This window comes from Globicephala melas, chromosome 3 (genome assembly GCF_963455315.2).
Source record: "Globicephala melas chromosome 3, mGloMel1.2, whole genome shotgun sequence".
In the NCBI taxonomy this organism is placed as follows: domain Eukaryota; kingdom Metazoa; phylum Chordata; class Mammalia; order Artiodactyla; family Delphinidae; genus Globicephala; species Globicephala melas.
The window spans coordinates 146,096,837-146,109,993 of record NC_083316.1 but is presented as its reverse complement, the minus strand read 5'-3'; the positions used below and the strand labels follow the sequence as shown (position 1 = coordinate 146,109,993).

The 13,157-nt window shown below is 53.4% G+C and overlaps 1 protein-coding gene across 1 annotated transcript in view; it reads right to left on the bottom strand.

Moving 5' to 3' along the window:
• Positions 1–286: 286 nt before the first annotated feature.
• Positions 287–13,157, bottom strand: part of FGF18 (fibroblast growth factor 18) — a 34,172-nt gene continuing 21,301 nt past the window's right edge. Inside the window, exons 4-5 of the mRNA XM_030829888.2 lie at positions 7,656–7,762; positions 287–863 (exon numbers count right to left, since the gene is read on the bottom strand). Of these exons, the coding sequence (XP_030685748.1) occupies positions 597–863; positions 7,656–7,762 (374 nt within the window). The 3' untranslated portion in view covers positions 287–596. The remainder of the gene's footprint in view (positions 864–7,655; positions 7,763–13,157) is intronic.

Below are 13,157 nucleotides of genomic sequence, written 5' to 3'. Positions count from 1 at the left end.
CTTCCCTGCGCGGTGTCTCAGGGCAGCTTGCAGCAGACAATAAATAAATGACTGCAAACCAGAGAGCGATTTTTGTTGGGAGTCTGGGGCAGGGACAGGGGATTGGGAAAGAGGGGGGAGTATGTTGGGGGTGAGGGGTTACTACTTTCTCTTTGTTTTTCTCTCTCTTTTTTGTTTTTTTTTTTTTTTTTTTGCTTTTTTTGTCTTTCTTTCTTTTTTTTTTTTTTTTTTTTTTTTGCTTTCAGAACCTTTGGGAAAAAGGACTTTGGTTTCTCAGAGTGTCGTTTTCCTCATTCAAGTCCTCCTCTGGGGACAAGTTTAGAGTTGTCTGTTCCTAGAGAGACACAAGCACCTGTGTGTTGACAACAGTCCCTTGGTGTGAGTCTTTTGTCATAGGGAGTTTCAAGTCAACAATAAAATCCTTATCGCTCCCCTCCCCCAAGAATTTTGGTTCAGTTTTTTGTCTTCTTTTAAACACAATATACAAAAATAGAAATTCTTCCTTATTTTTCATGTAAAAATATTCCTCTGATTGCAGTTCTCTGTGAGTGTGAGTGTGGGCTGGGGAAGCCTGGCGGGGCCACAGTGGGGCCAGCCTAGCCGGGGTGTGTGGGGCGGATCCGCCGGGACCGCTTGGTCACTGTGGTGTACTTGAAGGGCTTCTGCAGCTCTGCCTGTCCCTTGGGGTAGCGCTTCATGAAGTGGACGTCCTGCTGGTTCTCCCGGGTCTTGGGGCCCTTCCGTGGCCGCCCCTTCTTGGTGAAGCCCACGTACCAGCCAGAGTACTTGGCCGACATCAGGGCTGTGTAATTGTTCTCCAGGACCTTCTCGATGAACACACACTCTTTGCTGGTGCCATCGGGCTGCGGGAAGAGAGAGGAGGAGGTGAGAAGGGGGAGGGCGGGCACAAGGGACAGGGCTACGTAGAGAGGGCATGAGCAGGTGGCCAAGGCTTGGGGTCGTGGAGTAGAGAGGGCCTGACCCAAGCTTTGGCCTCAGCAATTTCACTCCCTGGATCTATGGAGTGGATTTGTCATACTAGCCCCTGCATCCTTCCCTGCTCACCAGTTAGGTAACATCCTCCCATTACCACTCAGGGATCCATCTCTTCCACTCTCCGCACTGTAACCAGGGGCTTCCACCTCAGCTCTACTAGAACAAGAGACCTAGACCCGACCACTCAAAACGTTATTTCCCATGACCAGTGCAGAGCACAGCACGTGGCCTGAGCCATCCAATCAGCGTTCCTCGAGACCCTTGTGTACGTAATCCCCAAAAATCACAGGCCGATTTACACTTGGGAAACACGTAATGCTGAAGCTAAGGCAGCCATTGTACCACCATGAGGGGAAATTCTGTCTGACGACAAAGCCAGCTTGGAGCAAGGAAAGCCGAGAGGAAGAGAATGACAGAAACCGCGTCCTCCTCACGTCTTTTAGCTTCTGGACCGAGCTGCATCTGAGGTTCAAGTTACCTCACTGTTATGTGGGCTAACAATATCTCATGTCCTTTAAAAACAGTTGAGAGTGTCCTACCACATGCAACAGAAAGGAGTCCCAAGTGATGTGCGCTAAACCTGAGATGAAGCCAACTACTCAACTGCCAATCAACTCCACTGTTATATAGTTAAATATAAATTCCATTACATGTGTGATGCGGTACCTCTTAATGTTTGGTGTGAAGAGTGGTGGGAGCCTCTAAAAATAAGAGTTTGGGCATGGCCAAACTTCAAAGCCTGTAGCCGTGGTTCTGAGATTTCAGGGTCCCAGGTGAGCTCCCTGGGAGACTATGCTAGGCAAGGAGCACTAGATTCAGAGTCAGAAGTTGAATCCACTCTAGCACTTCCTTATGTGACCTCAGGCTAGTTAATTCCACTCTAAACTTTGGATTCCTCGCCTGGATCAAAGAGGGAAAACGACTCCTGCGCCACAGAGATGTTATGAGGAATGACGCTTATAAACGAGCCTGGCACACAGTAGGAACATGTTAAATTATTCCTGAAGAGCAGGTGGTTCGGACAGTCTGGCCTCCCTCCTTGGATCTGGACAAAGAGTGGTGCGAAGCAGGCTTTGAATCTCCTCCTTGAGAAAGTCGAGCTGCTCTGTGTGGAAGAGTGGGAAACACACAAAGTTGGAAGGCCTGAATTAGCAGCACTTGAGTTTCCAGCTAACATCTCCAAATTTAGGCCGGGCCCACTCCTCGTTACAGACGGATGCCAGGCCAAGTTGGAAGCCCAGCGGTCTGGCTGTGCGTGGAGACTGAGGTGCGAGTTCCAGCCTTTTGTTTGAAGTGGAAAACGGGCCGGAGCTTCCAGGAACGTTCACCTTTGAGCAGAGGGCAAGCTTGGGCCCTGCAGACAAAGTGCTGAACTTCGCAGAATGGGACAGGCAGGGTAAGAAAACATTCTCTGGAGGAGAGATCTTTTGAGGAGGCTGCAGAGTGGGCAGGGGGGTAGGGCCTGGGAGACACACACAGGACCCAGAGGACATTAGGGACTGGGTGAGGAGTGAGGGACTATTGTGAGGGAAGCCGGGCATATGTGCAAGGCTGATAGGAAGGAGTGGGCTCTGGGCTCTGGGCCCCCCATGAATAATTCTGGAAGCTGCCTATCCAACCTGAGTCCAGGTCCCTTGGCTGGTTTCCATGGAACAGTCAGAGCAAACTGAATAAAGGCTACACCGTGGCTGTTTTCCCACCCTAGAACATCTGCCTGGAAAACTGCTTTCAACCTTCAAGGCTCAGTTCAGTAACCACCTCCCCTGGGAAGCCTTCCCTGACTGCCATCTAGCTCCCTGGGCATTTCCTCCTCTTCCTTCAAGACTCCATTTAAGCACCAGGCTTTATTGAACTCACATACTCCATCTTCCGAAACCCCTCGACACCCATTCCTTCTCCCGCCGCTCCCCAACAGAGCAATTCTGTATCTGCCTGCCTCTTCATCAACCCAAGAGCTTCAGGAGGTCAGGACTGCTTCTCAGTTGCTCTCCTGGCTCAGCACAAATCTTAGCCCAAGACAGGGGTGCCCAGAGCATTTGTGGTTAAATGGATGAGAGTTCTGCTGGGATAGAAATGGTGGGGTTGACACATGAATGGGTTTTCCTCCAAAAGAAAACGGACTCCGCCTCCTGGATCTCTTACGAATGTTCCAGAGACAGTCATGAGCTATGAGAGGCCCCTCCTCTGGGGGATGTGCCGAGAAGAGTGAGCAGAGGGCTGGAGCTCTCTGCCTGCCAGCCTTGGTCTCCCTCCTCATCCATTCACTCAATCATTCAGAATTTATTGATCGCCAACTACAGGCCAGACATTTCCACATGCATTGTCTCATTTAATCCTCATCACTCGCTAAGGTAGACTCTACCTGGTAGAAGAAAACAGTTCAAAGAGGCAAAAATGGCTTTCCCAAGGTCACGGAGCTTGTTAAGTGGCAGAGCCAGGATTTGAACCTGCGTTTGCCACCTGTAGCTCGCGTCTCTGCTGTCTAGCGCCAGACAGGCCCACGAGGAGAAAGGGTATGGAAGAGTGGGCGCTGCCCGTCAAAACGCCTCCCCTCCCCCAGGCCCACAGAGCCACCGTGGGCATGAAGCAAGAACTCGGAGGTTCAAGGGCCAGCACACTGCCTGGCACACGTGCTCATTCACGTCTGGGTTGAGGATCTGGGCTTCAGGCCGAGATTCCCGACACTCCAGAGGTCAGGAGCCCCTTGGGAGGAGCCATGGGGCCTATGATGGTCACAAGTTCCCCACCATGAACTCAGACCCAGTGGATAAGAAACTAACAGTAGGCTGTCCCAGGGCTTGACCCTCACCTCTGCTGAGTACCTCTATAACCCTGCTTACGGCCTGCAGAGATTTTAAAAAACACATATGCACGGGCCTCGCCTCTGAAAATGCTGACTCAATCAGTTCAGGCAAGGCAGATCATCAATATTTAGAGAGTAAGTGAAGAGCCCATCCCAGAACCTTGGTGATTTAGTAGAATTTGATCATCTCTCCCCCTCTGCCACCTCCAACCTCCTTCTTTCCAAACTGGAGTCCTATTCCTTCTATTTGACCTGAAGACTGAATCCTGATCACATCATTTGGCCCCTAGATCTAGTCTTCCTTGAAACTAGAACTACCCCCTGGACGTTTTTAGTTACATAGGCAAAAAAGTCCTTTTATGTTTAAAGGCATTTTGAATTGGGTTTCAGTCACTTCCAACCAAAGCAGTCTTCACAAAGATACAGTGGTAGGCAGGGTACCCTCTGCCCTGAAAGGGTCTGGGGCCCTATGTTGCCCCAAAGAGGACACACCGGTAATCACACAGGAGGAGGCAGATGAGAAAAATCCGTCTGGGTTGAATCTCCACAAATGGGGAAAAACTGCCTAGTACATAGTGTTTGACACTCAACAACTCTTTATGGAATGAAAGGAAGTACTATCTCCTAGGTCAGGTGGACGTGGGGTCCAGAGAGGTGGCAAGGAGAAGAGGGGGAGAAGAGCTCTGGTATATGATGGGTACAATGCAGCAGAGGGAGTAGCACAGCCAAGGGTCTGGAACATTGGCAAAGGCTCTGCTGGGGGCTCAGGAGATGCATCCAGCTGTGGCCAGAGATGTAGAAGATTGACACCCAGGGTCAAGACCATCCAAGGAAGCTATCCTCTCGAGCCAAAGGAGCCAGAGCCTAAGCTGAGGTCAAGGAGTCCCACAGGTGAAGGACCCGGCTTCAAAGAGGAAGGTAACTCATGTTTAACAAGTAAGTGCCTACTAAGTGCCAGTGGTATCTTCCCATTTTACAGGTGAGGACACTGAGGCTCAGTGAGGTCAGGGCACTTGGATTCCTGGGCCTCATGTGGCTAATTCTGGCCGTAGGTTAAGAGCCCATCCTCAGAAAGCAAGCACCCGCATTTCTATTTCTTTGGTGCCCCTGCAGCCCTTTGGGCAGGTACAAGAACATGATGGATGGACCCACAACTGGATGCAGCAGGGGGATGCAGGCACGAAGACAGACAGTGACAACCCAGGTTAGCAGAACGGAGAGAGACAGCTGTGTGACGGGCTATGGGCTTCAGGGCGGGTGCGCGGACTGAGCAGTCAGTGAAGCCAGAGGCTACGGCAGGATGAGCCAGAACTCGGGCGGACAGTCAAGGGAAGGGCAGTCCTGGCAGAGGGTTCGGCACGCACAAAGCCTGAAGGCCCCTCAGGGAGCAGAGGCTGGCAGTGCCATGTGTCCGCGACATGAGGACCATGAGGGCGGGGAAGCTCTCCCCGAGGAGTGTAGCCTTTCTCGGGTAGGTGGTGAGGACCCAGGGGCTGGTTCTGAGCTGAGCTGGGGGCAGAGGGTGGGGAAGACCTGATCCCTTTTGTGCTTTAGAAAGCTGAGGGTGGGCACCGGGGAAAGGCCTGGAGGTGGAGCCTGAGGCCGCTGAGGGACATTATTCCCCAGAAGGTATGAGGCCAGAACAGAGGCAGGAGTTAGGGAAGCAGCAGACACACCAGCTATCAAGAGTAATTCCAGGACCGGGGTCTGACTGGCTGGGGCGTCTGTGATGAAACAGCAACCCAAGGGCCCGGGGTTCCAGCTGCAGGAGCCAGAGAGTGAGGGGCGCTGGGCTAGGCAGAGGCCAACAGGGGGACCTGCCCAGGGCAAAGTCAGGACTAGGGTGCGGTGGGTTGGTGGGGCGCCCTTGGAGCCTCCCAGGTCAGCCCAGAAGACCGGAAAGGGATGATGGGGGGAGCTGCAGCAAGCGGGGCGGAGCGAGGGGAGGGGAGAGGAGGGGGCGGGCGGGGGCGAGCCTCCCTGGGCTACGCGGAGCCTCGCCGCCAGATGAACCATCCCCAATATTAATGACGGGAGAGAGGGCGAGGGGGCAGGAAATCAGAGCCGGCTCCTGTGGAAGCGGTGACTCAGCGGCCAGCCGGCGGGCGGGCGGAGGGCGGCCGGCGGCGGGGAGCAGCCCGAAGGGACGGGGCTGTTCTTTTGACCCCAAGACGGCCCTCCTGGGGTCAAGATGCCGGGAACCGCGTAGACGGGGAGGGAGGGGCGCGCAGGCACTGGGCACGGCGGGCTGCAGCGCGGCCCCTCCTTTAAAAAGAAAAAAAAAAAAAGGTTGGGGGGAGAAAGCCGGGCCCACAACTGCAAGCAGGTTGGGCCTGGGAGGCGGCCCAGGCGGGCAGGAGAACAAAGCGCCTGACGCGGTGCTTGCCGCGCCGCCACAGGAAACGCACGGCCAGGCCAGGGCACCCGGCGCCCGGCCTGCCCGCCGCCCCTGCCCCGGACCCCCTCGCTGGCCGGCGGGCCGGCCTCGGGACGCGGAAAGTGAATCACTAATTAAAACCACTCCTTGGCATCCCGGGGCGGCGCTACATGGATTACTATTATTTTGCTCTTTGAGAAGCTCCAGTCGGTGTGGGCAGTGCTGCTGGACTCCTTGGCCTTCCAAACCGGGCTTTGAAGCCCGCCTACCTCTAGCGTGGGACCTGGGACAAGTGCCCGGATGTGGCCAAGCCTCAGCTTTCTCATCTGGGAAATGGGGATGGTGGCGGTACCAACCCCTTGGGATTATTTTGGAGCATTTTTGCTCAGTGCCCGGCAGAAAGCAGGTGCTCAATTAACAGAGGCATTATTAACAAATAATAAGCAACAATACCCTGGCTCTGTCCAGCCAGGTAACAGGTCCCCGGCCTGTTACCTTCTCTACAGGCACTTGGGAATGGCGGAGGGGAGAAGGATAAGAATTGAGGGATTCAGGAAGTCAAAACCATGGCTTAAACAGGAGTTGAGGTCATGCTTCCTTCCCCCCAACAAGGTGTAATAAATGCAAATCATCCCCTAAGGTCTTTGCCGCCAAGTAGAAGAAGCCATCCTCCTTGGGATCTGGGTCTACCTTCCACCCCCCACTCCACCTGTCCAGCAGAAGCCACAGCCCCCTCCAATATACAAACTGGATAGGGGGTGAGTCGGGTCCCTGCAGAGAGAAGGGAACATGGAGCATGCCACTATAGAGCTACCACCAGTAATGCTTTCCACTGGAACATCCAAAGGAAGCAAGTGTATGAACTTCACAAACAGACACTAGGAAAAAGGGGGGCAGCATCAAAACGCAGCATCAGTGGAGGCTCAGAACTCCTGGCACGTGGGTCCACACCCCACCCCTGCCCTAATTTGTTACATGCAGCTCTCTTGCCTATTCCAAAGTAATAAAATCTTCCTGAAATGCTAGAATCATGAGGCCCAGAGCTGACGAGGCTGCTGGGTTCCAGAGGCGCTGCTTTGAGGAGTCGTAAAACCCCTGGTGATTGTTAAAACAGTGCTGCAGCCCCTGCCCTTGGCCTAATGGTTCCCTGTTCCCAGACATCAGGTACATTCAGGCAGGGAGCCTCAGAACCCCTCGAGGATTCTCCCACTACCAAGCAAGCCAGAGCTCCACATCCACCAGGAGAGATCAGGGCCCTGCGTGCTCACCAAAGTCACAGCCACAGATACCTCGGCCTGGCAGGCTGCAGGTGCGGGGACAGAGAAGTCCCTGGGACTTCTTTCACACACACACGTGCGCGCACACACACACACACATTCATGGGGCCTGTTTTCCATTTGGGAATGATAGGGCCCTGGACGCACTGTTCCAGCTACCCAGAGCTGCCGGGGGACCCACCCAATCTAGACCATCACTTACCTTCCCCACAAGCTTGCCTTTCCGGTTCATACACAGGTAGAATTCCGTCTCCTTGCCCTTGATCCGGACTTGACTACCGAAGGTATCTGTCTCCACTAGGAGCTGGGCTTCGAAAGGCAGAAGGAGAACAAGACACATTTTTTTACCAGGGGCAATGGCTGGCCTAAAGACTCAGCGACATGATCCCTGACCCTGTCCCTGGACCTCCCACTGCCCCAAAATCAGGCATGGGGGATGCCTCTGACAGGTCTCTCGGGAGCACCCTGCCCCTTAGGCAGGGAGAGAAGCTGTCTGACACCTGTTCCCCGACTCCCAGCCTCTCTTGACTCCACTTGGGACCCAGATCGCCCCTTGTGGCTGAAGACCAGTGTGCCTTCTCCTCTCCTCATCATCCACTTCCCCTCCTCCGCCAATACCCTTCCCCAAGGCAGGACAGACAGCCACACAAATAACCCCAGAAAAGCAGCAGTCTCTGGACTAAGGGGTCAGACATTCAGAGGCACGTGAGCTCACACAGGCATGCACACCACACACACACACACACACACACACACACACACACACACGCACACAAAACACACACACACACACACCTTGCCTTGTGGAATGCCAAGCTGCTTCCTCCAAAATTTAGGTCACAGGCCCCTTCCTCCAGGGAAAACAACAGCTGGAGAGTCCCCTCCCCTCTGGGGATATGGGTGAGGGAGTGCCCTGGCCACTTGAAGTGGGGAAGGGTCAGGGAGGGGTGTTTCCAGTCCCTGGGGAAGGGAGGCTATCTGCATAATATTTCACCTTCCTCAATCAAGGCCACCAAGGCTGAAGAATAACTACCTCCCAGGAGCCCGGAAGTCCCAACCAGGACCCAGTACCCCCTGGTGAGGAGTGGGAGGCCCCATGCTAAACCATCTATGCTCCACAGAGCCTCCCTCAGGATGGGGGTGTCCAGAGCTGATCCCCAAAGGCCTGACTAAACAAGGACCTCAAGTGGCCAAAGGGTGACTGTCTCTTGATTAGGCATACTGTGAGACCCCTCCCTGTCCCTCTGCCAGTCCACATTTTCTCCCCAGTAAGGTGCTGTGTGACTTTGGCAGGTCATGTGCCCTCTCTGAACCTGAATCCCTGAGCCTGGATTTCCCACCACCACCACCCCCTTCTTTGCCTATGACGTACCCCCCATTCTCACCCTCCCTCCCCTGACTCTTTGCTTCCCAGCACCTGCCCCTCCCTCACCCACAAAATTTTTATTTCAGTGACAAAGGACTTGCTTCTCAATAACAAAAATCATAGCCCTAAACACAGTATCCTTGGAACCACAAAGAGTGTACCTCAGTGCCCCTAAAATACACTAGGTATGATTTTAATAAAAAAAAAAAAGGTTAAATATATACCCTGGTGCCCTGCTGTGAAAATTAAAACCATCTGGAACTCAGGATTTCCAATAATTAATCTAGCCTTCCTTTGACACCACTACTAATTAAAATATGATACCCACCTTTCCAAGGAAAAAAAGAAGAATTTACGTAAAATTTAAAGATCTAACAAGAATTTAGTAATTCTAGGAACAAGGGTGGGGGGCACATTCTTCTCTCCACCTTCCCCCATCCCTAGTAAACCACTGAGTTGAGAATATTAACCAACACTGAGATAGGGGGTTACAAGCCCTTCATGTTCCCTGTTCCCCTTAACTCAAATTCCCCATTAACTCTCCTCTTAGCTTGGTCCCTGGGAACCAAGGGCCAAACATCACAGCAGCTCTGGGACATGCTTTCTGTATCTCCTCACAAAGCTCAGGCCCCACACGGGATGGGGGTTGTTGGGGGGTCAGGAGGGTCCCCAACTCTAGGAGCTTCTGACGAAGGTAGCATGTATAAGGGGATAGGTGAGAGCTTTGAAATGCACAGATATGGATAGGAATCCCTGGCCCCACTGGTCACTGTATGACCTTGGGCCTCAGTTTCTTCATCTGTAAAATGGGAATAGTCATCTCCAATCTTCAACAGTTATGGTGACGATTATATAAAATGATGCTGTAAAGGGCCTAGCACCCTGTTCTCAGAGGCTGGGTAGGGGCAGCTCAGTAATTATTGTTTAAGTTTCCTAATAACTGCAAAACAAAACTGTTTTCCCAGACCAAAAAAAAAAAAAAAAAGTAGTGGAAAAAAAATCAGACGTGTGTAAAAGGGCAGAGGTGGAGCAGAACTTGCCTCCCCAAAGTGTGCCCTCTGTCCTGAACTTCCTCAGCATCCTCCAGGGTCGCAGGCACCCCACACTGTGAGTGCATCAGAAAATGCCTTAGACTGGGATTCATGGGGTCTGATTCCATTTCTGGAATTGCCATCCTGGGGGTGTGACCCTGAGTAAGCCACACACCCTTCTGAGCTCCAGTTTCCTTACCCACGCAGTGGGAATGGGGCTTGACCCTATCCTGAATGTCTCTGGCATTGGAGAGGGGCAGGCATGGGAAACCCTAAGAAGAGGGTGAGGCCACAGGGCTGGGGCCCAGGCAACTCCAAGTGAGTCCAAGGGGAAAACTGCTCTGTCTGCCCTCCCCCAGCACATGGCTGGGCCTCTGTCCTCAGAAGAGCTCCTACTACACCCTGGATCTGGCTCCCACGTGAGCCTGCTAACGTCACATATCCCCACGAGCTTGGGTACCTTTGTCCCCTTTTTACAGTGTAGGAAACTGAGGTTCAGAGAAGCAACCCCGCAGGAAGGGCTGACGTCAGGTCTGCCTGGCTCTTCCCTGCTGGGGCCTGGGTCCCAGAGGAGGGCCCCCAGCTCTGGGGAGACTTGGCTCAAAGCACAACCCCCATCTCTCATTAACCACAGCCCATCTCAGGAAGCCCTGGCTCCTGCCTAAGCCATCCAAAGGGCCTGGGGCAGGGGCTGGACCGCACCTCCACCCCTGCGAGCCAGTCTCCCTCACCCCAGCGAGGGCAGGGTCTGCACCAGCCTCTGTGCCCAGGGAGCCAGAAGTCTGTTCTTCCCCGACTGCAACAAGCCATGGAGTGACCTAGACTCCACTCAGCACATGACATAATGAGGAGCAAGCCGGGCCAGGATTATGTAAAGTCTTTGGGGAGTAATAGCAGCAGCATTTCTCAGAAAGACACAAAGAGAGGCTCCGCCCGCTCAGACCAGGTTTGCCCCAGAGCCTGCCTGGTCCTCAGCATCACGCTCCCCCTTCTCTTGACTCAAGCCCCAAGCCCCCAGGATGCAGCTCTCAGGAGCTAGCAACCTCATCTCCGCTCAGTTCCGTGCTCGTGTCTGTCCCAGGCCAGGCGGAAGGGGTTGAGGATGGTATCTCGCCCCTCACCACCCTGGCATGCCCCCATCCTCTCTCTGCCACTCTTGTCCCCAGCAGTCTCTTCTCTACACAGCAGCCAGAGGGATCCTTTTAAAATATAAAATTCATTGTGCCTCGTCCCTGCTAAAGCCTCCTGTGGATCTCCAACCCACTAAAAATCCAGACTCTTTACGGGGACCGGAAGGGGCACGTGGTCTGGCCCCTGCTGCCTGCTCCCACCTCCCTCCCTCCCTCACCGCCCTCCAGCCACACAAGCCTCCTTACTGTTCCTGCTCTAAGACACTAAGCACAATCCCACCTCAGGGCCTTTGCACTTTTCCTCTGCCTGGAGATTGCTTTGCCCAGAGCTTCCCATAGTGGCTTCTCACTTCCTAGGTTGACATCTCAGCTCAGATGCCACCTCCTCAGAGAGGCCTTCCCCGGCCATGCTGTCCCATGTTGTACTATCCTCCCAGTTCAGCTCTAGCCACCCCCTGCTCCATTTTCTTTCTTTTTTTTTTTTTTTTTGCGGCACGCGGGCCTCTCACTGTTGTGGCCTCTCCCGCTGAGGAGCACAGGCTCTGGACGCGCAGGCCCAGCGGCCACAGCTCACGGGCCCAGCCGCTCCGCAGCATGTGGGATCCTCCCAGACCGGGTCACGAACCCGCGTCCCTTGCATCGGCAGGCGAACTGCACCACCAGGGAAGCCCCCAGCCCCGCTCCATTTTCCTCAGAGCTCTTCCCCAAGTTGTTTTATTTGCTACCTTTTCTATTGTCTGTCTCTATCCACTGGAAGGTAAGCTCCATGAAGGCAGGCCCTTAACTGTCTCATTCACCACTGTGGTTTCTAGCACCTAGCCCATACCTGGCTCACAGCAAATGACCAATAAGTAAATTTTAGTAAGTGCATAAAGGGCTTGGTGAGGTAGGTATGAATAAAGCTACTTAAAAGTTAAAGCAAATGAGATTCAGGGAGGTAAAGGGACTTGCCTAATGGTACACAGGTAGTAAAAGCAGGGTAGAAGTTCAAACCAAGTCTCTGATTCCAGGTCAATGCCCTTAGCAACTCTTCCCTCTACCCACCCACCCCACCGTGTCACTCCTGCCACTCACTAGAACTCTGAGCTCCTACCCACCCATCCTTACAACAATTCCAGGAGATTAGAACTATTTTTTTATTATCCCCATTTTACAGGTGAGAAAATTGAGTCCCAAGGTCAGACAGGGATGAAGTTAAAACGCAGACAGGATTCAAACCCAGGCAGGCTAACACGGAAGTCTGGGTCTTAGCCTGTCTCCCCCACCGGTCACTACTCCTCCACGCCAGTCCCTTTCCTGGGGGAGTTAGTGAGTGAACGAACACCAAAGGCAGGCAGAGAAGGTCTTCACTTGACCTCACCTTCTTGAGGCAGAGGTCTGTGGGTTGGGGTGCCCAAAGAGCCAAAGGTTGGGGCCCATCCCTCCTCAGCTCCGCTTCCAAATGACCTTGAGGGAGGAAGGGGTGCCAACGGTCACCCTGAGGAAAATACCTTCGAGCTGATTCTGGGAGGTGGGGGAGCCCACAGGAGCACCCAAGTCTGGGTTCAAACCGCAGCCAGAGAGGCATGAAATGACTTCAGATCTGGTTTTGACTAGAAGGAAAGGCTGCACGCACCAGAGGGTGAGTGAGTGCAGGATGGGGGGGGTTCCACAACCCAGCTCCCCTGAAGGCAAAGTCCACAGAGCCAGTCTTACCAGGGCCCAGCACAGAGCGGAAGCCCAGCGCCTGCCCATGGCTGGGGGCCAGGAGCTCGAAGGACCCAATCCCTTCTCCAGCACTGAGAGAGGAAAGCAGAAAAGGAAAAAGAGAAAGTGGAAGAAAAAGGAGCCGGAAAGAAAGCCCTTTCAATAAGAACTCATGCTGTCTTTTTTTCCCCGTTTCTCTTAAATGCATGGAGTAACAATGACAATTAAAAAAACAAAACAAAACAAAAACTGTTAATACTTATTTGAGCATTTACCATCTGTCAGGCACTGTGCTTGGAGTCTGAATGTGGAATGTCTCATTAGATGCTCACAACAACCCCATGAGGTAGGCACGATTACACCCATTTTACAGATGAAGAAACTGAGGCCCTGAGCAGTCAAGTTACTTGCCAGAGTCACGCAGTAGGACCAGGATTTGAACACAGGCAGAGTAACTCCGGAGCTAGCCTGAGACAGACAGATTCAGACAG